This window comes from Schistocerca nitens, chromosome 5 (assembly GCF_023898315.1).
Source record: "Schistocerca nitens isolate TAMUIC-IGC-003100 chromosome 5, iqSchNite1.1, whole genome shotgun sequence".
NCBI classification, from domain to species: Eukaryota; Metazoa; Arthropoda; class Insecta; order Orthoptera; family Acrididae; genus Schistocerca; species Schistocerca nitens.
This window is the reverse complement of record NC_064618.1, coordinates 300,095,654-300,123,402: the sequence shown is the minus strand read 5'-3', so window position 1 is coordinate 300,123,402 and position 27,749 is coordinate 300,095,654. Positions and strand designations below refer to the sequence as shown.

Below are 27,749 nucleotides of genomic sequence, written 5' to 3'. Positions count from 1 at the left end.
ATTCCCAAGGATTGATCCTCATAGATTACCAGGAAAAAGGTGGAACCATAACTGGATCCTATTATGCTTCATTGTTGGATCATTTGAAACTTGTTTTGGCTGGAAAAAGACCAAGGTGGGCAAGCAAAAAAGTGCTCTTTCACCAGGATAATGCATCATCCCACACATCACCGATAACGGTAGCGAAAGTGCATGAATTGGCCTTTGAATTGGTTCCTCGTCTACCCTATTCACCAGTCTAAGCCCCCAAGTGACTTCTTCCTGTTCCCTAACTTGAAACTTCAGCTTGCTGGAAAGAAGTGTTTATCAAATGAGGAAGTGACAGTTGTGCAGTCAACAAATATTTTGCAGAGTTTGACAGAACCAATTTTTCTGATAGGATGAAAAAGCTGGACTGTTGAGAAAGAAGGTGATTTGTTTAAGAAACAAACATTTTTCTCTTACTTTTGTGCCAGACTTATCAAATCACCCTTGTGTTTGAAAGCAGTTTTGTATTTTCTCTAGACACAATCCCATATCTCGAAACTTCCATGAACTCGTAATCCCCAAAACAAATTATAGTCATAATTAAACATACAAAAATGGGTCTAAAATTTAATAAATCCATACCAAAAGTACTTATTGCTCCTGTGGTTTCATTTTGAAGCCCCTCGTAAATGCAGTAGTACAAACTTTAAAATTTTTGTAAGTACCTTTAGATGCGCTTACTTTCACTGTCAGTGATCTCCTCAATATGACTGCCATAATCTCATACAATCACATAGCACATTCACCACCACGCCTGTTGCTTTAAACACTGTAAGTGGTTACTACAATGCAGTACATTCGTAGAAGTTCCTCATTGTATCACCAAATGGCTCTGTCTTGCACTAGCATTGGTTGTTTTGTGTGAAAGCCACCAGTACCTCAAAAAAAGTTAATAAAATGGCAGTTTCAAGCAGAAACCATTGGTACTCAGAGGGTTAAAGAACAAAAGCTACAGTACTGTCTGTTATCAGCGAACATTTACATAGAGGTAAGTGTCAGGGGAATTTTTCCTCTGCCAAATACTCTTGGAATGTGCCTTGAGTTAGCATACTTACATTGAAAAATTAGATATAATATGTTCTGTATGGATTTCTTTTTGTCCAACTACTTATGCTCTCTGGTGCTCATGAAATATTTCAAAAAATTAATAAACTGTTAATGACACAGTTTCATTTTTGCTTCCAGATGAGATAAAGAGGGAAAGAGAATTTTATCGTGTCAGAGGTCTTGCATGTCCAAAAGACATTCCACCAAATGCTGGTGAACTGGAAGAGGAGAAGGTACCTGCTGATGCTCATGCAGAGTCTGATTACCATCGGCAAGATGAGCAGGTAATGTATTTTGTATTTTCTGTGCCTGTTCTATACCTGTTTGACTATAAAACTCTCAATTTTTTGCTGTCAGTACATTTACTTAGTGGGATGAAAGGAGACAGAAAGGAGCTGTCTTTTGATTGTGAGCTAACTAGGGGTGTAGTCATATGTAAAGGAAATTTTGGGAAAATTTCATAGAGAACTTCTGTCTATAGAAGTGAAAATTTTTTCCCGCCAGTGTCATTGTTAAATTCTAAACATCTCCTCAGTGTCTCCTGAAATTCGGACATACTATTCAAGATAATTATTTAATGTGCCGACATCATTTCACCCTGTATCTTCTCTGTAATAATATTTAACAATAACACAAACATGCTACAACAAGACTCACCACAACATATGTGCTCATGAGCCACCTACAAGAGAGACTGCCGTGACACTCGACACATTAGGTATCTAAATTTGCGGTAGACCGTGAACCATACAAGTAAATAATAATCAAAGCGAGTTCCCTTATGGGGATATAAATGTAGAATTTCTGTTACTCTTCCTAATTGTGTCTCATATTGTCCAGTTTTTCCTTTTTATGTGTTCTTGCATACCGTTGTAAATTTACATTTTACTGCCTCTGTCCCATGTTCTCACCTATATTTCATATTACCAAACGATAGTGAGCTGATATTATCACTGAACTTAACTTCCATATCCTGGAGCAATTTGCTGAAAAAAAATTGAAGATATGTAATTTAGACTTGTTTATTGGCCTTTGTCAAAGCGTGTTGGTTTTTCAGTTGTATAGCTTGGTCATGTGTTATAAGATTGCCTGTTTTTCATCTCTCTTCTCAATTTTCAGATTTCTTTTCTTTTCTTTTCTGGTGTTTGATTTGCTGTTGTATGCTATCCGATTAATGGCACTTTGTTATTTGTTATTATTTACGGCTAATTGACATTATAAAAATATTCAGACACCATGGTTTGCTTTTGTTACTGTTCAGTCTGTAGCAATATCCATTTGATTTTCCTTTAATAATTAACATATTTGCTAATAACCACATCAGTCTCTCATTTCTCCTTTTCAGGTAAATGTATGTCTGGAGTGTGTAAGCACAAACTTAAAGACTCTGAAGCGAAGATTCATCAGATGCTCAGCACAGGCAACAATTACGCACCTCAAAAAGTTTATTGCCAAGAAAGTCTTGAATGGGACAGAGAAATACAGAGATGTAAGTACATCATTTTCAGAAACTGCAGGTGTCTTAATTTTTACTTGTGTGTGTGTGTGTGTGTGTGTGTGTGTGTGTGTGTGTGTGTGTGTGTGTGTTTATTCACTTGGCAAGTGTTAAACTTTTGTTTTCGGTAGTTTATCACCAACAAAAATTCCTTGAAATGTGGTGAAGGTTTATTAGAAAACTGCTCCTTATGGCTCAGTGAGTTGCCTGTACTTCTCATAGTTGTTTCACCCCACATTGGATGCCAGATGTTTTGTCTTATATACCCACAGATACTCCATTTGATTAAAATGCACAATGATCCTTAAATATTTAGGATAATTAATTTGTATTGCATTAGTTTATGCAAAAGGGTTCAGTTAATTCATTAGTCTCGTTGCCAGAGTAGTTACTATCAGACAAACATGCTACAGTATGCATACAATTGGAAAGAGGAGTACAGGAAAGTGATATGGAAATGTGGGGTATCAGACAATGAAATATAAAGTTTGCAACTACTTATATTGAGCCACTGGAACAAAGCAAGAGAGCAAGGTTCTCGTAGTGCTTGAGACACGCATTTTGTGGAATTAAACATTCTTGTCAACAGTGGGGTGATGCTGAAGAAAAACAGAGGATTACCATCAGTACTGTGGTAGAGAGCAGTTAGTGGCGACATCTGCCATGGATAACTCGGATCACGTGCTTTATGTCCTCAATACAGTGCAGTGAATTTCATCATGTGACTGTTAGCAACAGGGTGTGACAAGGTGGCAGTGACAGATTTTACCAAGGCTACCATCTCTAAGCAGCAGCCACTGACTCATATTGACTCCTCCAAGACTGCAACAAGACAGAGCTCTTTGTTGCAGAATTGCTTTCCAAAGTTCCAAGTGAATGAAACTTTTTCACAAAGTGTTCTCCTCCTTGCCCTTCTTTGTCCTATGTTTTCCTTCCATTTGTTTGCTTTCTCCAGCAAATGGGTTTTGTGTTACAGAGTCATAGATTACAATAGGGTGTCTTGGTACCACTTTGTCTATCCATCAAGTTCCTCAAGCAATACATGTCAGAATTTTCAGGTTTGGCTGCAATATGCTTCTGGTATTGGGAAAACTTTTTCTAGGATTGTGTTCCCAATGGCTTGATCGTTTTTAGTGACGTGTTTGGTGTATTTGTGCTGCCCTGTTGCAGTCATTCTTCTTTTAGACTGACATTTCCTGTGTGCTTGTGGGCAGCTTAATGTTAAGAGAAGTATACAATGCTGCTGACAAACAGCTAACAAACCATTTTCAAAGGACCTTCTCTTGTCTTAGCAATATGTCTTCATTTCCCATAAACTACAGTTGTGGGCTGAGTCACATACGCATATTATTAATCCCCTTATTAAATCACTCCACTGTACCTCTTGCCACCATATGGACATACTTTGTCATGGAAGTGCCGAAGTATGACGTCATGAATATGATAGACGTGAATGATGTCCTTAAACTTTAACGAAGAATTAAATTGGCTATGAAAGGGCTACAACATAGGTGATGCCATAGGCACATCATAAGAAATGATTTGTTAAATTATACATGAAAGCTATTATCAGAAAGCTCTAAACAAGATGAGTGCTACATTTATTGAATACCAGCCAAAATAGGAGTATTGTTAAAGAAGTCCAACTTATTTTGTGTGCCAATTTGTTACTTCGTGTGTGACGTGGTTCTTCAAAACGAAAAATGAAACTGTAATCAAAGCAATTGGACAGCAGTGGTTAGAATTAAACAAGATGAATTGCATTCCATCTGCTAGAAAGGCAGCCGGCCGGTGTGGCCGTGCGGTTAAAGGCGCTTCAGTCTGGAACCGCGTGACCGCTCCGGTCGCAGGTTCGAATCCTGCCTCGGGCATGGATGTGTGTGATGTCCTTAGGTTAGTTAGGTTTAGTTAGTTCTAAGTTCTAGGGGACTGATGACCACAGATGTTCAGTCCCATAGTGCTCAGAGCCATTTGAACCATTTTTTTGCTAGAAAGGCTATGTCCAGTTTTTCTTGGATTCAGGGAGGGTATCTTCTTATTGTTTACTTTACAAGGGATAGTACAATAATTAGAAGTCAATTTTATAAAAAGAAAGTATCCATGAAATTGCTTGGATTTCAAAAGGGGAAAAAAATCGTCTTCCATATGGACAGTGCAGTTATCCTCCAAGTTGCTTAGAGTTTAGAGGAAGTGAAGTATCTGTATTGTAAACTAGTGGATCATTGACACTCCATGCCAGATTTAGCACACTCTGACATCCTTGCATTTCCACATCTACAAGAACATGAAAGATAGATTATAAGCGTTTCAGACAAGAAGAAAATAAAAGCTCGTGAAATGTGGTGCTACAGAAGAATGCTGAAGACTAGGTTGGTAGATCACATAACTAATAAGAACTTGGGAGAAAAGTAATTCTTGGCATAATGTGACTGGTTGATAGAACACGTTTTGAGACATACAGGAATCATCAGTTTAATATTGGAGGGATAAAAATTGCAGAGGAAGACCAAGGGAGAAGTACAACATTAGTATGAAGAGTCTTGCACAGGATATAGTAGTGTGGAGCCTCTTCAACAACAACAGAAATTTATGGGAACTGTTTAAGTGAAACTTCTTTGGGGCAACAAAGAGTTAGAATGTATGATGCTGGTCTTGTAAGTAACAGCCATTACCAGCAGACTGGCAAGAATCTGTGTTTTGTCAGAAGTTGTAACTTATTTTTAGAAATCTTCAGTTTGAATTTTAAAACATTTTTATTGTTTGGATTTTCTACATTTAACACACAAATTTTGTTACTGATAGTATTGAAACTAGATAGAGAGATAAAACCAATTCAGTAGTGTTTACTGCAGAAGAGAAATAGAAAAAGAATCGTTACATCCAAATACATAAGTAAATATATTTCTTCCTCAACTTTCTTTTACAGCTAATTTACATGACAAACAAACATATGAAACACAACATCAAAGTGGAATTCACCCTTCTTTGTGCTGTACAAAGTATGCTTACACCAGCTGACATCTACAAGTGACAGTAACAAATGTTTCAGTACCGATTAATTTTTATAACAATGTCAGCAACTATTGGCATCTGGCAGCCATGATATAAAGTATGAAATTTGTAGAACCCACAGATGTTTGTGGGAGTCATAAATGTACATTCAGCATCTTGGAAAAAAACTCTAAACTGGCATGACTTAATATTGTATATATTAGCCACATGGTATGTGTTTATGGCAGCCATAGGTGGGTGTTTTGAATACCTTCCAAAATTACATTTCAGGGACAATAACTGCTTGCTGTAAAAACATTGAACAGTGTGCTCTGACCTAAAAAGGGTCTTGTCAGACAATAAAAGCCATTCTGACTGAAAACAGCAAAGTCTTTCAGTATCAGTCTGAGAAATTTTCTCATTGCTCTTTGAATGTGAAAGCTGAGAAATAGGCCTGGTGATTATAACCAGGCAGTTTGGCAGCTACAGGTAGAGGCAAATGTGAGAAGTAATATGCACATTGAGAATGTACATTACAGAAGGTGGAAAATGATGATTTTAAACACTAAAACAATAATGAAAGATAATACAGTTTAATAGCTTCCATAATAATGGAAGACATTAGGGACATCAGTGATAAAGGGTATGAGGAAAAAAAATATTTTTTATTTCTCCCTTTCCTGTTGTCCTTAGATTCATTGTTCTTTAATTATGTCACATTTAGATTCTATAGATTTCATATTTTCACCTTCAGGCACCTTACAAGGATGTAGGGATCAATCTAACTGCCCAATCTGTAATCTACTGAAAGAAAGTATGACAAAACTTCATTAACTGGCAGACACATTTGACACAGTTGGTATATATGGCCTCTAGGTCAAACTAAACAGTAATGACTTCAGCGAACTTGGTTATTCAGAGCTGCATCTATATTTCGCAAACTCAGAATCAAAAAGCTGGGTGTTGCTCAACACCATCAGTCCTCTATTACAACATATTCTGGTGATGTTTCAGTGATCGCTGAGCAACACAGTAATGAAGTGTTGGATTATTGGGTGCATGGAGAATGGAGTCCCAGCTTAACTATCTGGATCACAGTGATGGTACAAAACTCATTATGTGCTTCAGGGATTGATGGCCAGTAAGGCAAAAAAGTCATTAGCAAGAAATCTTATACTCACCTACCACATACAAATTTTATTTAGTTTACTCCAATATGCAGGACTTCAGTCAGTTGTCTTGTATTTATCAACCTTATAGGGGAACAATATTAATCTTAGTTCACAAATCCATACCACCTTCAGTGGAGTGGGTGTACCATATGGCAACAGTGAAACTCACCCAGAAATTTTTGTATTTCATCTAGAAGCATCTCTCTAACACTGTAAAGAGTTGGAGTCTTTCTCGAAATGTCTCCTTCATTATCCCTGGAAAGGGACCATTTTATGTAAACAAAGATATGTAATGTGTTGTTGGACGTCCAGAAATCAGTGAAGCAATTGAGAAATAGAGTGCACTTAGTGGAAACAGCCACTTCCTGTGAAGTCAAGCAGATCTATAACACTAAACAGCTTAGACAATTTATGGCAGTAGCAGAACTGCAAAATACCTCAATTTACGAAAAGGGGCTGTTCCTTGCTTATTAACCTTAAATTTTCTTCTTTCCTGGAGATTAGTGACTATCCAATGATACAAGATGACTTAGGCAAAGTCTGTAGCTGGTCTGGTGAATGGCAACTTATCCTAAAAGTAGAAAAATATAAGTTAATGCAGATGAGTCGGAAAAAACAATCCCAAAAATGTTTGAATACAGTACTGATATTATGCTGCTTGACACAGTCACTTCTGTGGAATATCTGGGCATAACATCGCAAAGCGATTTGAAATGGAATGAGGCAAATGATTAACTTTGGTTTATTGGAAGAATTTTAAGAAAGTGTAGTTCATCCGTAAAAGAGGCCATGTATAGAACACTAATGCAACCCATTCTTGAGTACTGCTTGAATGTTTGGAATCCCCACCAGGTTGGCTTTAAGGAAGACACCAAAGATTTTCAGAGGCAGCCACTAGATTTGTTTATGGTTGGTTCATTCATTTTGCGAAATGCTATTGATAAAACTTAGAGAACCAGCATTTGAAGCTGACCACTGAATGATTCTACTGCTGCCAGCATACATTTTGCTTAAGGGCCGTCAGGACAAGAGAAATTATGGATTGTATGGAGGCACATAGTCATTTTTCTCTCAGTCTATTTGCAAATGGAACAGGAAAAGAAACGAATAATAATGGTACAAGGTACCATCCACGATGCACCGCATCCCTTTTTTTAATCACTTATGTTCTCATTTACGTTTGCCATCTGAGTTATCGGCAGTTTTAGCGAACGATACACAGGCTGTCGACCGCATTTTACTTTTTATCTGTCTTAGCAGTATGGCAAAGGACATTTAATGTTTGGTTCAGGACCTCCATTGTCTCTATGGTGTATTTTATGGACCTTTCTCAAAGTACCTGGCTTAACATGTAATTGTTTTTAACTCCTTTTTCGTCTTCGTGTTCTACTGTCCTGACATGGGCGCATATGACCTTAGTTGTTTTTGCACCCTACAACAAAACAAAACAAAACAAATAAACTATGCACCATATGGATTCTTGCAGAGGTTGTGTGTAGATGTAGATATGTACCTAATGTGGCCTTTCATAACTGAACCAACCATTTCCTTTTAGTCATCAGTCCTCTAAACACTGGCTACAAATCGTACTCGAAGATAATCAATAACTGCATGAAGAACATCACAGAAGCTGTTATTTCTGAAGAACAAAATTGATTTAGATAAGGTCATTAATGCACACCCAATGCATTTGTAATTAAAAACATCATAGAAAAACAAAGAATTTAATATCAGGGTGGCGATTCTTCTGGAAAACCTCGAATTCTCAGGGAATTACATTTTATCTGGAAATCTCAGGGAATTTCATAAAATTTCAGGGAATTCTGCATTTTTAACCTGGTATTGAAATCGAATTTTATTGAGTCTAATAGATCACAAATTTTAAAATACAAAAGTATTGTGAAAAGCTTAGTTGCTACTCACCATATAGCAGAGATTCTGAGTCGCATATAGATACAACAGAAAGACTGTTGGAAAGTGAGCATTCAGCCAACAAGGCCTTCATCAAAAATAGACCACACATGCACCCATGCATGCACGCACACATGCAAATTCCAAAACACACACACACACACACACACACACACACACACGATCACAGCGTCCGACAGCTGAAGTCAGACCAGACACAGTGGTCGCGCGCGCGTGTGTGTGTGTGTGTGTGTGTGTGTGTGTGTGTGTGTGTGTGTGTGTGTGTGTGTGTGTGTATGCACACGCGCATGCTTTGGGTTGTTTGTTTGTGTCGCCTCTTTCAGAAGAAGGCCTTCTGGCTGAAAGCTTACGTGTTCAAGAGTCATAAAATTCAACCCACAGAGATGAGGTTCCTAAGGAAGACAAAGGGTTACAAGCGGAGAGACAAGATTAGAAATGAAGATTTTAGAACATGATTAAATATCTTCAACCTGAATGAAAAACTTCAGAAATATCATGAGAATGCCAGGTCACAGAATTCCCCTGAAGATCCTGAACTACAAGCCGGATGAGAATAATTGAAGGTGATGGTGGTGGTGGTGTTGTTGTTGTTGTTGTTGGTGGTGGTGGTGATGAACCAATTAATTGTTTCAAATGCCAGCACTGTGGACACACCACAAAAGCCTACAAGAAATGTGTAAGCTGGGAGATGTGGTTAACCACCACCTTAAGATGAAACCACATGTTCAGTGCTTGGGGACACGTGCACATCTGAAAACAAGACTGTACAAATGTTTTTAGACAAAAATCCTGGAGATGAATATTAGGAAATGAAAATCCTATTCTGAAGTCAAGACGTCATATGGATCTCGGCAACTGCTCATATTTGTCTCATCATTCACTGTAGTGGACTAATCAGTATATTTGCAAAAGGATTCCTGTATATGATCTTCATCACCTCAAGCCAGCATGAACACTTGTACCTGCAAGTGTAATAGTGGACAATTAAATTGTTGTTCTTCTACACAGCACCAACAAAGGTTCCAGGCAGATGTATTGCCTCTCTTCAGGTAGATTGAGACCAAGAAAATAACATGTCTCCAATTAGAGAATCTTTGAAAAATTGTGCTGTTCACCCACAAGCCTTGCTTGTGAACCAGAATATAGTGTGCCAGTGGGATGAAGAGTGACTAAAAATAAAGTGACACTGACATATCTCCTAGTAGGGATTGCTCTCTGACCCATGATTCTACTCTGGCGAGATCTACCTGTTTGTTGTGCTCGTGGTACACATATTTTCAGTATATGGCATTGTAATAAAACCTGTTTTATGTTTTGATTAAGTTTTAGCTGATGATGAGATGAATGTAATACATATTTGTTTTGGTAATGAAGTTAAGATTGCCTACTGTATAATAATCTACTCTTGCTAAGCCATTTACAGTTCACTAGAAACAAAAATCTATGTTGTATTGGTGACACAGATTTGCAGCTTTTGGCGTGGTTCGATTATATCATTCTGGTGATTCATGTGCCTGTTATGAAAACATTATTACAACAGTTTTCGCATCAGTGTAAAAGTACTTTAAAGATGTTTGAATGCACAGCTGAGAGAACACATACTGCAAAGCTTTGCTGCTATGCGACAGCCTCTGTGTGCCGTATGATGTTAGTCATACACAAAGGTATGAGGGGCTCTTTTTTAATTGCAGTTGCTGTGGCATTGATTTCATAGCTGTTATTAAGTCACCGAATTTAGTGAGCACTGCCCAAACATAAAACTAAAAATGAACTACAAACTCTGGACTGGAAGGGACCAGCAGAAACATGAAGACATTCCTTAACCCACAATATAACAAAGATTCACTAGCAGTGATGCATTGGATGCATGTGGCTTCAATCAAGGGAAAGTAGAGGTGATATATTTCCTAGCTGCTATCAGTCAGTGTGGTCCATGCAGAAAGGTTATATAATTTTCCTGATCAATACTTGGGCTGCAGAAACCACAAAAATGGTAAGGCTGACCCCATTCTTAGATGTCATGCTGGAAAGATCGGTATGTAGTATGAAGCACTAACACTTACGGAAATTAGCAGACTGGGAGTGCAGTGCCTCTGCTAGAGTAAAGCTCTATGCGGTTATTGGTGGTGACTCTGGGCATGGTGAGATCAGATGTACTTCCACGTCAAGATAGTTTCGAAGACGAAGTTACTAAGGAGATGTTCTGGGGTGAAGTGAATGAGACTAGCAGTGTTATGCGCTTCCATGACTCAAGAGGGCTCAGTATGTGCATTCATGTTCTGTTGGTGAAGCCCGTAGCATAATAAGTAGTTTGAGGGGTGTCCAAAACAAAAGGTAAGAAACAACGCTGTTGGTATAATTGAAATCTTTGTTTAAAAGTAATGACCAGAGGCCTGAGTGCAACTATCCCACTGTTTCACGAGTGGAAGGATTCCCCGTTGCCAGAATTCCTGTTGCTGTATCAGGAACCAGTCCTCCACGTATCCTTCAGCTTGTTATTTGAGTTAAAGCACTTCTCTTTGAGATGATTTTTCAGTACAGTAAATACATGGAAATCACAGGGCGACATGTTCGGGCTTGTATGGCAGATGCAAGTTGCCCCCACTTGAACATCACCATTACACTTAGTCTGATGTTGGAGATGTGTAGACGCAAGCTATCGTAGAGCAGAATCACTCCCTCAGTCAGTAGCACAGGCCGTTTGCTCTTGATGGACTTGTGTAGGCTGTGGAGTGTCTCACATTACACATCACTGTTAATGGTTTTTCTGTGCATGAGGAATTTTATGAGTATCAGACTTTGGCCATCAAAACACAATGAACATCACCTTGGCTGCTGAGGGTGCAGCTTTGAATTCTTTTCAGGGGGAGGTGATGATACTACATTTGCTTTATTGGATGTCTCACTACATTATCCCAAAATAACATATGCAAATTTCAATAGGTTTGTTTGTTCGAAGTTTTGTGCCTTTTCATTTGAATGCTCTTTATAGATTACAGTTTTGTCACAACTATCATCGCTCTCTAAATGTGTGCTGGATATCCTGCCTATCACTATCCAAGAGAGGTAGCAGACTACCCTGCTGTACTACTTGAATATGCTGGTGTCCAAATTAAAGCAACAAACAGAAATTTTGCAAGGTTGCATTTATTTTGCCACAAAACAGTATAAACAAGTGATAGTAAAGTAGAAACAATATAAAGAATTTATGCAACATGCATAACAATAGACAAAAATGTTCTTCATTTTTTTCACCTTAACTGATATGCACACACATTCGGACAACTGGTTAATGTGCTCAGTATGGGGTGTGACTAACTCTGGCAGCAATACAGGCCTGACAGACAACTGGGCATGTTGTGAATGATGTCATCAATCTCATGTTGAGACAATAATGCCCATTCTTCCTGCAGTGCTGCTTACAAGTCTTGGAGAATGGTTGGTGGATGCTCACGTGTGTGTAGTGCATCACAGACATGCTCTACGGGATTCAAATCGAGAGAGTGAGCAGGCCATACCATGAGTGCAATATCTTCTGTTTCCAGGAAGACATAACCACCCGTGCTCTATGAGGTTGAGCATTATCGTACAGCAGTACGAAGTCTGGGCCCACAGTACCTCGCAACAACTGCACATGAGGGCCCAAGATCCCATCATGCTGTTTAACTGCTGTTAAACATTACCAATTTAACTATACAGTTTCATGAAGAGGCGCGTTAAAGTGGTCAACAAAGTCACTGCCTGCACCATTGGAAATCCTCCTCGATATCAGTCCCAAAATTGGGCTTCAAATTCCCTCCAGATGCGAATCCATCGAGGATCATTGTCCAGACCAAATCGGGACTCAACTGTGGAAAGGTCGCATGTTGACAGCTCCACTCTAGATGTTCCCTTCTATGAAGATGCATCAGAGGTACACATACAGCAGGTCTCTGACAATAAAGGCCACTCTACCAAAGCCTTCTGTACACTGTTTGCTTCTATGCAACACGTCCAGTGGATGCTGCGAGGTCAGATGCCAGTTACCATACAGTACTAAGCGGATACTGTTGTGCCCTTACAGCCAAATAACAGTCCGTTCTTTCTGATGTTACACATGGTCCGCTCCACACTGGTCTTCGGGATACAGTCACTCCATCCAAAAAACTACAGGACGATTCACATTAAGCCACTGGGCCACATCAGTTTGCGACTGTCCTGCTTCCATTCTTCCCATGTCCCTCCACCGCAGAGAGCATGGTAGGCATCTTCTCCGTGCCATACTACACCGTCTGTGTTCACAGCGACTATGGATATGGGACTACCTGGCAAACATTATCCCTTTTGATAGGTGTCTGACATCATCATTGGCATGGTTTTCCATTGACTGGAATGTCATCTTCCATGCAGTACACGATCATACGCACATCTGTTGGCAGTTCATGTGATTATATCATGAATTAGACACAGGACGAGGAAATAGTGGTTTGTTTCTTTAATTTTGGACGTCCATGTATTTCAGCTCATTAAGATGCTGGTATTCTCGACACATAGCTGTTGCAGTTAACAGGTAGTACTTTCCAACATATGTGTCTCATAACTACAGGTAATGTAACTTGTAGTTCCAGTTCACAGTGTTTGGTTCTGCCCTTCACAAAATATTTTGTGGTGGAAATAACATACAATCAACAATAGTAGGACCGTTGTCCCTCTAAAGTATAGTATGTATAGTTGCATGAAGAAGGGGTTGTATGCTGAGTTTTAAAATCTCTTCTGTTCAGTTGCTGCTCAGACTGTCCTCAGTCTGAAGAGATGAGAATCCATGTTGTCTACAGTGATGTCCCAAACCTCAAGATTTGATACATCTCAGCAGTTCAGGCTGCTAGGGTGCAGTTACCACAACAGCATCACACACATGTGGCTGTCACTGAAGTAAAAGTTGAAATATAACTTGTCTGAAAACAGCATATTTCGGCACTTTACATAAGAGCGACATTGTTTTTCTGGACTTGTATACCACATGTTTAGTCCACAGTAGATAGCATCAAACTGCAAATACAGAAGGGTACACACCCAGGACTTGTATACCACATGTTTAGTCCACAGTAGATAGCATCAAACTGCAAATACAGAAGGGTACACACCCACTGGTATTGTCCAATGCTAAAGATGAAGCTGTAAAGATAATAAATCCAAAATATGCTCATAATGTGCAGTAAAAAAATTATGTGGTCCCGGTACCCATTGGTCAGTACTAAGTGATTTACTTCATACAGACTTGCCGATGATCCATGTGAGGTTCTTTGAGCATGAACTCACAAGGAGTGGTCCCCAGTGTTGGGATAGACTTTTTGAAACCATCTGTACAATGATGTAAGTTAAGGTCCAAGGTATTATACCCTGCTGCCATTCACCCTGGTGGGACCTTGTTTGCAGGCAATGGACAAAAAGAATGTTGGAATTTCACGTGATGCTCCACAGCTTTAAAACAGAAATGTTACACAAACTGTTTCTGTACTGTAAAGGTTAAGGTCCAGTTCTCACATGCAAAAGTATGTGGATTCAAATCTCTTTTGGTGCTTCGAAATCTTTTATTTTTAAGCCATACAGCAGAGATGCTGAATTGCAGACAGGCACAATGAAAAGGCTGTCGGAAAGTGAGCTTTCAGCCAACAAGGCCTCTGTCAAAAATAGACAACATGCATGTGTGTGTGTGTGTGTGTGTGTGTGTGTGTGTGTGTGTGTGTGCAGCAAAGGCCGTGTTGGCCGAAAGCTCACTTTCCAACAGTCTTTTTGTTTTACCTATCTGCGACTCAGCATCTCTGCTATATGGTGAGTAGCAACTGTCCTTTTCATAATATTGTTACATTCCATCCTTGATTTTCCATTGTTTTATTTTTAAGCTTTTATTGAAATGACTTTAATCATTATTTTTTATTCAATCAATTGGTTTAAATGTAAGCTTTTTATCTATATTCCATTGTCACATCCTTTAATCATTGTATTAACTTTTCAGTTGCTCTCTTTTTCTTCCTATCATTCATGTGATTTTAATTACTTTTCTGTATTAACTTCGATTTAATTTCTTCTGTTATCTCATCTTATATTTTTGTTCCAGTTATTGCAGTCAACATTTCTTTTACACATATGTTTGTATTTTGTTTTATTTGTAATCCCTTCTTTCATTTAAATATTTGCCAGCATTATTTTGTCCATAGTGCAATAAGGATTTATGTTTTAAATGTTTGTATGACTATTACCATCAAGAAAATGTACTTCTTGTAATGAAAAATACATTTCACAGTCAATATAAATAGATTATTTCATCTTTCAAATTATAACCACTAGATAAGCATTGACAAATGTTTGAATATTATTATAGATAAATAAGTATAATTAAATTCACATGCACAAAGATTATAATTGGAAAAGGAATCAGTGGAAGAAAAAATTATATCAATTGCAAAAGTTAATATTGTGATTAAAATGATGTGACATCAGAATAGATATAAAACAAATTACAATCAAACCAATTAATTTAATAAAAACAATGATCAGGGGCATTTTGATAAAGATTTAAAAATAAAAAATTTCACAGTACCAGACAAGATTCAAACTCGCAACTTTGTGCATGTGAGGACTATACCTTAACCATTAGGTTAGGCAATCAGTTTGTACAACATTCCTTTTCTAAAGCTGTAGAGCACTCCATGAAAAACTGTCTTTTTTTTTTTCATGATTATGTGTAAATGAGGGCCCACCAGGTTGAATGGCTGCAGGTTGTGATATCTGGGACCTTAACCTACATCATCATATAGGTGGTTTCAAAATGTCAGTCCCACTGCTGGGGACATCTCCATGCCAGTAACACAAGTGGACATAAATCTTTGAGTCCTATCGAACACCAGACTGGAACTGAGCTGTAGCCAAAATCTTTACAGTAAACCTAAGGTTATTGTTCACTAATATGTATTTTTTTCTGAATTGTACTATCATCACATGGAAGAGACTTTAACCTCCAACAATCTATGGGAACATTAACAGTTTTGCAAGTGTGAAACACTAGTAAATGCCTTCCCTGAAAACTAGTTAGAACATGTTTCATGATGGAAGTACATTACATCTAATGGCAACAAATAGACCTGACCTTTTGGAACATTTCCAAATAGGAACTGGCATCAGTGATGAAGAGTTAGTTGCAACAACAGTGAGTAGCGGGGAACAAAAGACGGTTAAAGTATGTAGAAACATTTATTAAAGAGAAAATTTAAACATTTAGCTATTGGTGGGACATGTAGAAGAACTGTAGCTTAGTTTTACAAAAATAATTAATCAGGCATTGAATAGACACACTGGGGCAACAAGTCATTGGATAGTGATATGCACTTATACAGATGAGAGTAGTATCACATACTCGTGGCATATCCCCCCCCTGCGGGTTCAGGGGTTAGAGTAGGCCCGTGGTATTCCTGCCTGTCGTAAGAGGCGACTAAAAGAAGTCTCACATGTTTCGGCCTTATGTGATGGTCCCCTCTCGGGTTTGACCTCCATCTTTCTAAATTTTTCCGAAGAGCGAGCTAATTGGGGAAGGGCGCCTTACATGGTGCACTGTATCCGTCGTGCATTGCGACCTTTAGCCGGCTTTTTCGTCGTTGCAATGGTGTCCCGCTCGTTTTCCATCTCTTGGGCGAGGATACGTCCCTGGGTACGATTACCACGCTGCACTCTGCAGTGTTGCTTTTAACTGCGACAACGACCTTGGACAGTTTTGCACCTAAGATCCAGCACGGTAGCCAGTCCGTTGTGGTGGGGCCGCCATGTACCCTCTTGGTTGTAGCCCCCTGACAACACAGGGATCGCTCTACTGATGCCTGCGCCGTTAACTCCCCACGTATGCCAAGGAGTAGATGCCCATCTCCCTGGGGCATCGGGACTCCCGGCAATGGCCATCCTGCCAGGTGGCTATTGCTGCGGCTGGGTGGCGCCCGTGGGGAGGGCCCTTGGTCGGAGTAGGTGGCATCAGGGCGGATGACCCGCAATGAAGCGTGGTACATCATCTCTCGCTGGCGGCCAGCCGCCAGCAGTCTCTAAGCGTTCTCGGGCTCAATTTAATGCTCAGAAGTACGATCCGAAAACGTTCCCCTCCCTGGCCACGCCGTGGGAAGAGCGTAAGTCTCAGGATGGAGGTAACAGTTATTCGCCCCGATTCTTAGTTTGCACGAGAGCTGATGGGGAGTCTTTTCTCTCCACAAAGCCTCAGTTCTTCGTCGAGCATTTAGAGGACAAGTTTGGGGAGGTGGAGGGCTTGTCTAAAATGCGCTCTGGGTCAGTACTGATACAAACGGCATCCTCCGCCCAGTCACGCAGGTTACTTGCTTGTGACAAGTTGGGGGATGTTAACATTACTATTACACCACATAAGAGTTTAAATATGGTCCAGGGTGTTATTTTCCATAGGGTCCTCCTTTTGCAGTCTGATGACGAGCTGCGCGCCAACTTAGAACGTAGAGGTGTTCATTGCGTCCGGCGCGTTCATCGGGGTCCGAGGGACAATCAGGTTGCTACTGGTGCCTTCATCTTGGCCTTCGAGGGTGATACGTTACCGGAAAAGGTCAAGGTGATGGTCTACCGATATGACGTCAAGCCCTATATCCCTCCCCCGATGCGGTGCTTCAAGTGCTGGAAGTTCGGCCATATGTCTTCCCGCTGCACTTCCAGCCTCACATGTCGAGATTGCGGACGCCCGTCTCATCCCGATACTCCATGTGCCCCGCCTCCCATCTGCATCAACTGCGGGGAGCACCATTCACCTTGCTCGCCAGACTGCAGAATATTCCAGAAAGAGCGCAAAATCATGGAATATAAGACCCTGGACCGGCTGACTTATACTGAGGCCAAAAGGAAATACGACCGATTACATCCAGTGCGAATGACATCTTCCTACGCCGCTGCTACAACACCTGTACTCGCCCCATCAGTTTCGCGACTTCTGGCCGGATCGACGAGTGGTACAACTCCTCCTGCCCCCTTGCCAGCGGGGGGCTCTACCCACCGGGTTGCTCCTGTGCCGCCTACCTCAGGAGCAACACCATCCCCCCCATCGGGGACGTCGGTCCCCGCTTCTAAGCCGGAGAAGTGTCCAACTTCTTCGGCTTCTCACGCTCGCAAGGGGTCCCTTGGGTCCCTCCCTTCCCAGGTTTCTACCAGCGGGAAGGCTGACGACCGACAGTGGCGTATGTGCCCACAATCAGCTGGTCGAAGGGCTTCACGATCCTCCTCAGTCCCGGAGACTGATTCGGTGAAGCCCTCCCAGCCTGTTAAACCCAAGGAGCAGCGTGAGAAACCAAAGAAGAAGAGCTCTAAGCCCAAGGAACTCGCAGTGGCAGCCACCCCACCGCAACTTTCCAGCTCTGCGTCTGAGGACGAGGTGGAGATTCTGGCGTCCGCTGAGGACCTCGATCTCGCTGGTCCCTCAGACGCCATGGCTAGCACTAGCACAGGTGCTCAATCAGAGGCAGCAGGTGACCCAGCGGCATAATCTGCCTTCCCAGTCCCGTCACGCCTTTCTCCGCCATGGACAATACCATCCTCCAGTGGAACTGCAGCGGTTTCTTCCACCATCTAGCTGAGCTCCGCCAGCTTATCAGCCTTCATCCTTTCCTTTGCATTGCTCTGCAGGAAACTTGGTTTCCGGCAATGCGAACCCCCGCCCTCCGTGGCTATCGGGGTTATTATAAGAACCGGGCAGCTTATGAAAGGGTGTCTGGTGGCATCTGCATATATGTCCTTCACACTCTGCACAGCGAGTCTGTCCCTCTCCAAACACCTTTAGAGGCTGTCGCTGTTCGGGTGTGGACGCCACAGGCTGTTACCGTTTGCAGTCTTTACCTTCCACCGGATGGTGAGGTCTCGCAGCATGTCCTGGCTGCACTGGTAGCCCAATTGCCGCCACCTTTCTTGCTATTGGGCGACTTCAACGCCCATAACCCTCTGTGGGGTGGGTCAGTGGTAACAGGTCGAGGCGCCATCGTTGAGCATTTATTGTCGCAGCTCGATCTCTCGCTGTTAAATGATGGTGCCTTCACACACTTCAGTGTGGCGCATGGCACATACTCCACCATTGACCTTTCAATCTGTAGCCATAGCCTCTTACCGTCTGTCCAATGGAGTGTGCATGACGACCTGTGTGGTAGTGACCACTTTCCGCTCTTTTTGTCACTACCACAGCGTCATTCTTCTGGGCGCCCTAGCAGATGGGCTATGAATAAGGCTGACTGGGACTTGTTCTCCTCCACTGCCGCTATTGAGCCTCTCTCTACTGATGACATTGATGCGGTGGTTCAATCGGTCACCACCGGGATCGTTACTGCCGCCGAATCTGCCATTCCCCGTTCTTCTGGGTCCCCTCGGCGGAAGGCTGTGCCTTGGTGGTCGCCTGAGATCGCTGAAGCGATTAAAGATCGCCGGCGGGCGCTCCAGCGTCACAAGCGACATCCCTCCATAGACCACCTTATCGCCTTCAAACGGCTGCGTGCGCGGGCCCGCCTCCTTATCCGCCAAGGCAAGAAGGAGTGCTGGGAGCGGTATGTGTTGACCATTGGCCTCCATGTCACTCCATCGCAGGTATGGGCCAAGATTCGACGCGTCTACGGCTATCGGACCCCTGCCAGCGTCCCTGCGCTCTCACTGAATGGAGCAGTTTGTACTGACTCCGACGTCATTGCAAATCGCTTAGCAGAGCATTTTGCTATGAGTTCCGCTTCTGCGAATTACCCCCAGGCCTTCCGCTCCATTAAAGAGCGGATGGAACGTCGGAGCCTTTCGTTTCGCACCAACCACCCAGAATCTTACAATGCTCCATTCAGTGAGTGGGAATTTCGCAGTGCCCTAGCTGCTTGCACTGATACCGCTCCTGGGCCAGATGGCATCCACTGTCAGATGCTGAAACACCTTTCAGTGGACTGCCAGCGGCGCCTTCTCGATCTTTACAACCGTCTTTGTGTCGAGGGGGAGTTTCCGTCGCAATGGCGGGAAGGCATTGTCATCCCCGTTTTGAAACCTGGAAAGACCCCTCTGGAGGTGGACAGCTACCGTCCCATTAGCCTCACCAACGTTCTTTGCAAGTTGCTTGAACGGATGGTGAGCCGACGCTTGAATTGGGTACTGGAGTTTCGGGGCCTTCTGGCTCCGTCTCAGGGTGGGTTCCGTAAAGGCCGCTCTGCCACCGACAATCTGGTGAGCCTGGAGTCAGCCATCCGTACTGCCTTTGCCCGCCGTCAGCACCTGGTCGCTGTCTTTTTCGACATGCGAAAGGCGTACGATACGACATGGCGTCATCACATCCTTTCTACGCTTCATGGATGGGGTCTTCTGGGTCCTCTGCCGATTTTTATCCGCAATTTTCTGCCGTATCGTACCTTCCGCGTGCAAGTCGTGGCCTCGTATAGTTCCTCCCACGTCCAGGAGAACGGTGTGCCACAGGGTTCTGTTTTAAGTGTCTGTCTGTTTTTAATAGCCATTAACGGGCTTGCTGTGGCCGTGGGAAATTCTGTCTCTGCTTCCCTGTATGCTGACGACTTCTGCCTTTACTACAGCTCTACTGGCATTGCAGTTGTTGAACGTCAGCTACAGGGCGCTATCCGCAAGGCGCAGTCTTGGGCTGTAGCTCATGGGTTCCAGTTTTCGGCAGCCAAGACCTGCGTTATGCATTTCTGCCGGTGACGTACTGTCCACCCGGAGCCGCAGCTTTCTCTTAACGGCGAACTTCTTTCAGTGGTGGAATCACACAGGTTTTTGGGGGTGGTTTTCGATGCCCGGTTGACTTGGCTGCCTCATATCCAGCAGCTCAAACAGGCGTGTTGGCCGCATCTCAATGCTCTGCGATGTTTGAGCCACACCCGCTGGGGCGCCGACCGATCTACCCTGTTCCGGCTCTACCAGGCGTTAATCCAGTCTCGTCTGGATTATGGAAGCCTGGCTTATGGCTCAGCTTCCCCATCTGCGTTGTGGGTGCTGGACCCAATCCTCCGTAGCGGGATACGCCTTGCCACTGGTGCTTTCCGCACCAGCCCTGTGGACAGCATACTAGTGGAGGCAGGTGTCCCTCCACTGCGGTTACGACGCCAACAATTACTGGCTGCTTATGCTGCCCATGTTTTTAGCTTGCCCGGGCATCCAAATTACCGTGTCCTGTTCCCGCAGTCCGTCGTCCATCTGCCAGACCGTCGGCCCAGGTCGGGTTGTCCGATCGCCGTACGTGTCAAGGAGCTTCTCTCCGGGCTTGGGTTTTTCCCTGTTCCACCTCCTTTCCGGGCACCTCTGCGTACACCCCCGTGGTGTGTTCCTCGCCCTTGCCTTCGGTTCGACGTGGCATGGGGCTCGAAGGACTCAGTCCCTCCAGAGGCATTCCGCCGCCGCTTTTATTCGATCCTGGCCACGTATCAGGGCTCTGGAATTGTTTACACTGACGGTTCGATGGTTGCTGGTCGTGTCGGGTATGCGCTAACTCTAGGGGACCATTCCGAACAACGTGCCTTGCCGGATGGCTGCAGCGTTTACACTGCTGAGCTGGTCGCCATCTTTCGTGCCCTAGAGTATATCCGCTCCTGCTCAGGTGAGTCCTTCGTTATCTGTAGCGATTCCCTGAGCGGTTTACGAGCTCTCGACCAGTGCTGGTCGCCATCTTTCGTGCCCTAGAGTATATCCGCTCCTGCTCAGGTGAGTCCTTCGTTATCTGTAGCGATTCCCTGAGCGGTTTACGAGCTCTCGACCAGTATTTTCCTCGTTCTCGTCTGGTGATGGCTATCCATGAGTCCCTGCATACTCTTGCGCATTGCGGCCGCTCTGTGATCTTTGTGTGGACCCCCGGTCACGTCGGTATCCCGGGCAATGAACGTGTTGACCGCCTGGCCAAACAGGCCACCACTGAACCCACCCTGGACATTGGCCTCCCGGAGACTGATTTGCGGGCAGTCTTCCGCCGCAAAGTTCTCTCGCTTTGGGACACTGAATGGCGCAATCTGCCCACGCCAAACAAACTCCGTTCTCTCAAGGCGACGACGCGTGTGTAGCAGTCATCCATGCGAGCCACTCGCAGAGATTCAGTTGTTCTTTGTCGCCTCCGCATTGGCCACACCCGACTGTCTCACAGTTATTTATTGCGTCGTGAGGACACGCCTCTCTGTCGCTGTGGGGTGGTTTTGACAGTGGAGCACATTTTATTAACTTGTCCGCTTTTAACTGTGCTCAGGCAGACATTTGCGATGCCTGATACGCTCCCTGCCCTTTTACTAGATGACTCTGCCATGGTGGACTTAGTTTTGCGTTTTATTCGGGCAGGGGGTTTTTATAGTTTAATCTGAGTGTTTGTTTTTTAGTGTTGATTCTGGCTTTTAGCCTCTGATTTTAAACTGAGTTTTTAATGTGTTCTTGGTGGTTGGCTTTTCCTCTTTTTTTTTTCTCTATGGTTGGCCAACCACCATCACACTCTGTGTGTTTTACTTTGTTTTGTCTGATCTCTGTCGGAGTCTTTCTCGTCCTGTGCCATCTGACGTCTTTCCTGCTGTTCGTTTTTTATGCTCTTTGGGCGGTTTTAATTTTTTGGAAAAAGGGACCAATGACCATTGCGGTCTGGTCCCTTTAATCCCACAAACCAACCAACCAACCTACTCATGGCATAAAAGGGATGTCCATTAGCAGAGCTGTCACCTGTTCTCAGGTGATTTATGTGAAAAGGTTTATAATGTGACTATGGTTGCGCAAAGGGAATTCAGACTTTGAATGGAATGGTAGCTGGGGTTAGGAACATGGGACATTCCATTTTGGAAATCATTAGGGAATTCAATATTCCAATATTCACATTGTCAAGAGTATGCCGAGAGTACACCAAATTTCAGCCATCAACTCTCACGGTGGACAACACAGTGATTGAAGGCCTTCACTTAACAACCAAAAGCAGCAGCATCTGTGTAAACAGACAACCAACACTCCATGAAATAACCACAGAATTCAATGTGCCTTGTTTGACACACAACATACTCATTAGGGCAGTTCAGCAAAATTTGGCATTAATGGGCAACCACCATGAGTGTCTTTGCTGGCAGCACAACATTGCCTGGAGCATCTCCTGGGCTTGTGACCTTATTGATGGGACTCAAGATGACTGGAAAACCATGGCCTGGTCAGATGAGTTCCGATTTCAGCTGGTAAGAGCTGATAGTAGGGTTAGAGAGTGGCACAGACCTCATGAAGCCATGGACCCAAGTTGTCAACAAGGCACTGTGCAAGCTGGTGGTAGCTCCATAGTGGTGTGTGGTCCAACTGAAATAAACATTTACTGGAAATGGCTATGTTAAGCTACTTGGAGACATTTTCAACCATTAATGGACTTCATATTCCCAAACAAAGATGGAATTTTTACAGATGACAATGTTCCATGTCACTGCGCCGCAATTGTTCGTGATTGGTTTGAAAAACATTCTGGACAGTTTGAGCGAATGATTTGACCACCCAGTTCACATGACATGAATCTCATCGAACATTTATGGAACATAATCTAGAGATCAATTAGTGCACAAAATCCTACATCGGCAACTCTTTCACAACTTTGGATGGCTATAGACGCAGCAGCATGACTCAATATTTTTGCAGGGGACTTCCAACGATTTGTTGAGTCCACGCCATGTCGAGTTGCTGCACTACGCTGGGCAAAAGGAAATATGACACAATATTAGGAGGTATCACACGACTTCTGTACCATCACTGTAGTACACACTCCTTGATTTCAATTATCTGCAAGTCACATATTGTTGTTTTAGTGTATTCAAGTTTGGAAATTGTTGCACTTTTCAGAAATATTGGTATGTAATGGGATATAGGCTGCAGTGTCATCTTTTCTCCATCTTTTGCATCTCATTTGTAGTTCTTCCTTCAAATAAATGAGGAGAACTTTTTTAACTTTCCCTTGTAATCTTTTGTCCATGTGCATGATAAGTATCTGTCTTGTGATAAAAAATTAAGATAGTCTTGAGTTTCACGTTACATTCATCCTTAAATACCTTTTTGTTGCATGTGTAATCTGTTACACATTCTTTTCATGCCCTGTGATATTTCAATAACATTTTTGGAAACCAGTTTCCGTACTTGAAGCACATCAAAATTCGAACCGTCTTTGCTTGTTCACATTGTCACTCGTTATATCTTTAAGCGGTGGAATATATTCCTTCAACCAAAGAATTTGTGGAAAAAAAAAAAGTTCTTGTTACAAAAGTATCCTCAGACAGATAAAGCATACCTGTGTTCTCTAATTTGTCTGAGAGGATCATTCCTGAACTATTTTTTATTAATGAAAATTTTAATTTTCAGTGACTGTACTTCTTTTATAATTTCTACTTTTCCTGTGGGAAATCATGTTTCTAATTTTGTTTTTACTTTTTTTACAGATTGATATATTGTGCAATGATGAACTCTTGGGAAAAGACCATACTCTAAAATTTGTTTATGTGACAAGATGGAGGTTTCGCGACCCACCCTTGAGGCTGCAATATAGGCCTCGTATTGATATTTAAAATGTTGAAAGAAAGTGATTATGAAGAGAGTTTATTAATTTGCATTTCGTTCAGTGCTGTGTTATATTTTATGACAGAGTGAAGATAGTGAAATTCGAAGACTTATAGTTTTTTGTTTCACCAGAAAAGTCTGCTGCATATTTGCTGTGGTAACCTTTGAAACTTCCCTTGATGTCTGTGAAGAGTATTTGTTATGTCATCCATGCTTTCCGTGCAGTTTTAAATGTACAGTTTATGAACATGTATAGACAGTATATCTATGTGATGTTTCAGTACGGTTGCTGAAAAACTTGCATCATTCCTTCATACTTTCCTGTGTAGATGATGAATCTGGCATGATTTCTAAGTCATATTTATAACTTGAAGGATTATTTTTGATAATGGAAGAGTGACTGACGAGTTTTAGGACCAATATTACAAGTCACTGAAAACAGTTCCACATTGAGCTGTTAAACAGTAAAGTGAAATTTAAATGTGATGTGATGTAGTGAAATTCAAATGTGATGTGATTTCAGTGTGAATATTACCAGTCAATTTATGCTCTGTTCTGTTCACATTTCCCCAAAGTCTGTAATGCATTTTGTGTTTTACTTTGTTACATATGTTGAAACAGTATTGTAACTGCAATAAAGAATTTCATATTAAGTTTGTAAAAGACTGGAAGCAACACTGATTTATTTGAGAGATCAGTAGTGTGTTACTGACGGGAATTTTTGTTTTATGTGACATAAAGATATCAATTTGTAATTTATTGGACTAAAATTTGGTTACATTTATATGTTTATAAAGAAATATGAATTATGTTTTTGTACTTTATGTTGCTGTAGAATTTCAAATTTTCTGCAGACATAAATCAATTAGTAAATGATTCCTGCTTTGTTATGTATGCACTTAAAATGGTTGTTTATATTATTCTTCATTTTTCTGTTTTATTTGTGTAAAAGTAGTGTAGACTGGAATGTACTGCCATATTAGTTTCTTTTTGTCCTTTTTTTTGTACTGTAAATATTTTGTTCCTTTTGTTTTATGTAGTGAAATAGTTAATTCTTCGGCAGAACATACTAAAGGTAAGGTCAGGCACTAGGCTTTTACTTGGAAGAGACCACTCAAATCTTCAGCCAGATAGCCGAAATGCCTCCTACATTATCTATCACAGTAAGGAGGCACTGGAATTTTACTTTAAATATGGAGAGCTATGGGAAAAGCACCCAAATTCATGTACTAAGTCATAACTTTCCTTCTCTTCTTTATTATTATTATTATTATTATTATTATTATTTAATTCCGTTTCCACCCTTGTGACTACACCAGATGGATATAGTCTTAAATTTCCCAGTGGAATATTTGGACATGGCTAAGAACAATCAGTAATTGTTCTTAGAATATCTTTCTCCTGTTTAACGCACAATTAAGGATGAAGTTTTTTTTTTAAAAAAAAAAAGAAAGAAAGGAAAAAAAACATGCTTATAGCACAGCACTATGTATAGAAATGAAATACAAATTGTTTTAAAGGCAGGAAGAGAGAAACAGAAAGAATGTTGCGATGTGGTGCTCCAAAGCTATTATTTAAAAAAAAAAAAAAAAGAAAATAAAAAAGAAAAGAAACAATGGAAAATCCATGATGGAATGTAACAATATTGTGAAAAGGGAAGTTGCTACTCACCATATAGTGGAGATGCTAAGTCATAGATAGGCACTACAGAAAGACTGTCACAAATATAACTTTCAACCAGTAAGGCCTTCTTCAAAATTAAATGGCAAATGCACACATACATACTCACATAAACACCTCTCTCTCTCTCTCTCTCTCTCTCTCTCTCTCTCACACACACACACACACACACACACACACACACAGGCACGCACGCACACACGACTGCAGTCTCAGGCAACTTAGGCCACAAAGTGAACACTGCGTTCCAATCTTGTACAAAAACAAATCTTCCATGCCTTATCTTTCCAGTCTCCCACCACCTCACAGAGTCCCACTGTCTGGCCACATAGAAGCTTTCCCATCATAACTCAGTACCACCCAGGGTGAAGCAACTGAATTACATTCTTCGCCAGGGTTTCGACTACCTCTCGTCATGCCCTGGAATGAGAAATGTCCTGCCCACTATCCTTCTCACCCCTCCCACAGTGGTATTCCACTGTCTACTGAACCTACGCAACATACTCGTCCATCCCTACATAAGCCCTGCTCCCAACCTCTTACCTCATGGCTCATAACCCTAGATGCAGGACCTGTCCTATACATCCTCCTCCCACTGCCACCTACTACAGTCCGGTCACAAACATCACCTATCTCATCAAAGGAAGGGGTACCTGTGAAACCAGTCATGTGATCTACAAGCCAAGCAGCAGCCACTGTGCTGCATTCTATGTGGGCATGACAATCAACAAGCTGTCTGTCCGCATGAATGGCCACCAACAAACTGCTGCAAAAAAAACAAGCGGACCGCACTGTTGCTGAGCATACTGCCAAACATGATGTCCTTCATTTCGACTGCTTCACAGCCTGTACCATATGGATACTTTCTCCCAATACCAGCTTTTCTGAACTGCGCAGGTGGGAACTTTACGTGCAATATATCCTACGTTCCCATAACCCTCCTGGCTTCAACCTTCGTTAGCCATTGTCTTCTCTCATCCTGCCGCTTCCCTGTTCCCATTTGAGCACTACACAGCCCTCAGTCATCCATCACACCCAGTCTTTTTTCTTCTCTCCTTTTCTGCCATCCACCCCCCACCCCCCATCTCTGCTGCCCTCTGTCTAACCTCCCAACTGCACACAGCTGCCCTACCCTCTTTCCACCTCGACCCTGCCCACTCCCCAACAGCACGTCACTGTCAGTCGCCCCTACCCCCTACTGTCCCTCCCCCTCCTCACCCCAGCCTCCTCCTTACCCCCACCCAGTCTCCACTCCGATCATGCACTAGTGCTGCTGCTCAGAATGTGACCTCAGTTGCCTGAGACTGCAGTTGTGTGTGTGAGCTGCATTTGTGTGAGTGTGTATGTGCGTGTATGTCTTCCAATTTTGATGAAGCTCTTACTGGCCGAAAGCTGTATTTGTGACAGTCTTTTTTGTTGTGTCTATCTGCATGTCAGCATCTCCACTATGTGGCGAGTAGCAACTTTCCTTTTCACAATATTGTTACAAAAAATAAATGAACAAACACGATTTGAGATAAAGAGATAGGATGTAGATTAATTGAAGAAGAAAGTCTAATTAAAACAATGCCAGAAGAAAAACAGTTCAGTTGGGAGCAGGGGATGACAGGAGCTGAAACATCCTGGACTTAACTGGAGGGAACACTAGATTAGAAAAATTGTCTATTGACTTCTTAAATAGTAAACACATAAACATTCACCCCAGCACAATTGACACACACACACACACACACATAACAACACGGTCTCCAGCTGCTGAGGCCTGGCTGTGTATAGCAACTGCACATGATTTGGGGAGGGGAGGGGGGGGGGCAGTCTTTGAGTGGTGGGTGATAGGGAAGAGGGTAGGGTGGCAAGGGTGAAGAATA

At 42.3% G+C, this 27,749-nt stretch overlaps 1 protein-coding gene across 1 annotated transcript in view; it reads left to right on the top strand.

Annotated features, from left to right (window-relative positions):
* LOC126259490 (polycomb group RING finger protein 3) overlaps positions 1–25,009 on the top strand; it is a 65,553-nt gene extending 40,544 nt beyond the window's left edge. The window contains exons 4-6 of the mRNA XM_049956330.1: positions 1,213–1,358; positions 2,420–2,563; positions 24,084–25,009. Of these exons, the coding sequence (XP_049812287.1) occupies positions 1,213–1,358; positions 2,420–2,563; positions 24,084–24,209 (416 nt within the window). The 3' untranslated portion in view covers positions 24,210–25,009. The remainder of the gene's footprint in view (positions 1–1,212; positions 1,359–2,419; positions 2,564–24,083) is intronic.
* The last annotated feature ends 2,740 nt before the right edge of the window (positions 25,010–27,749 follow it).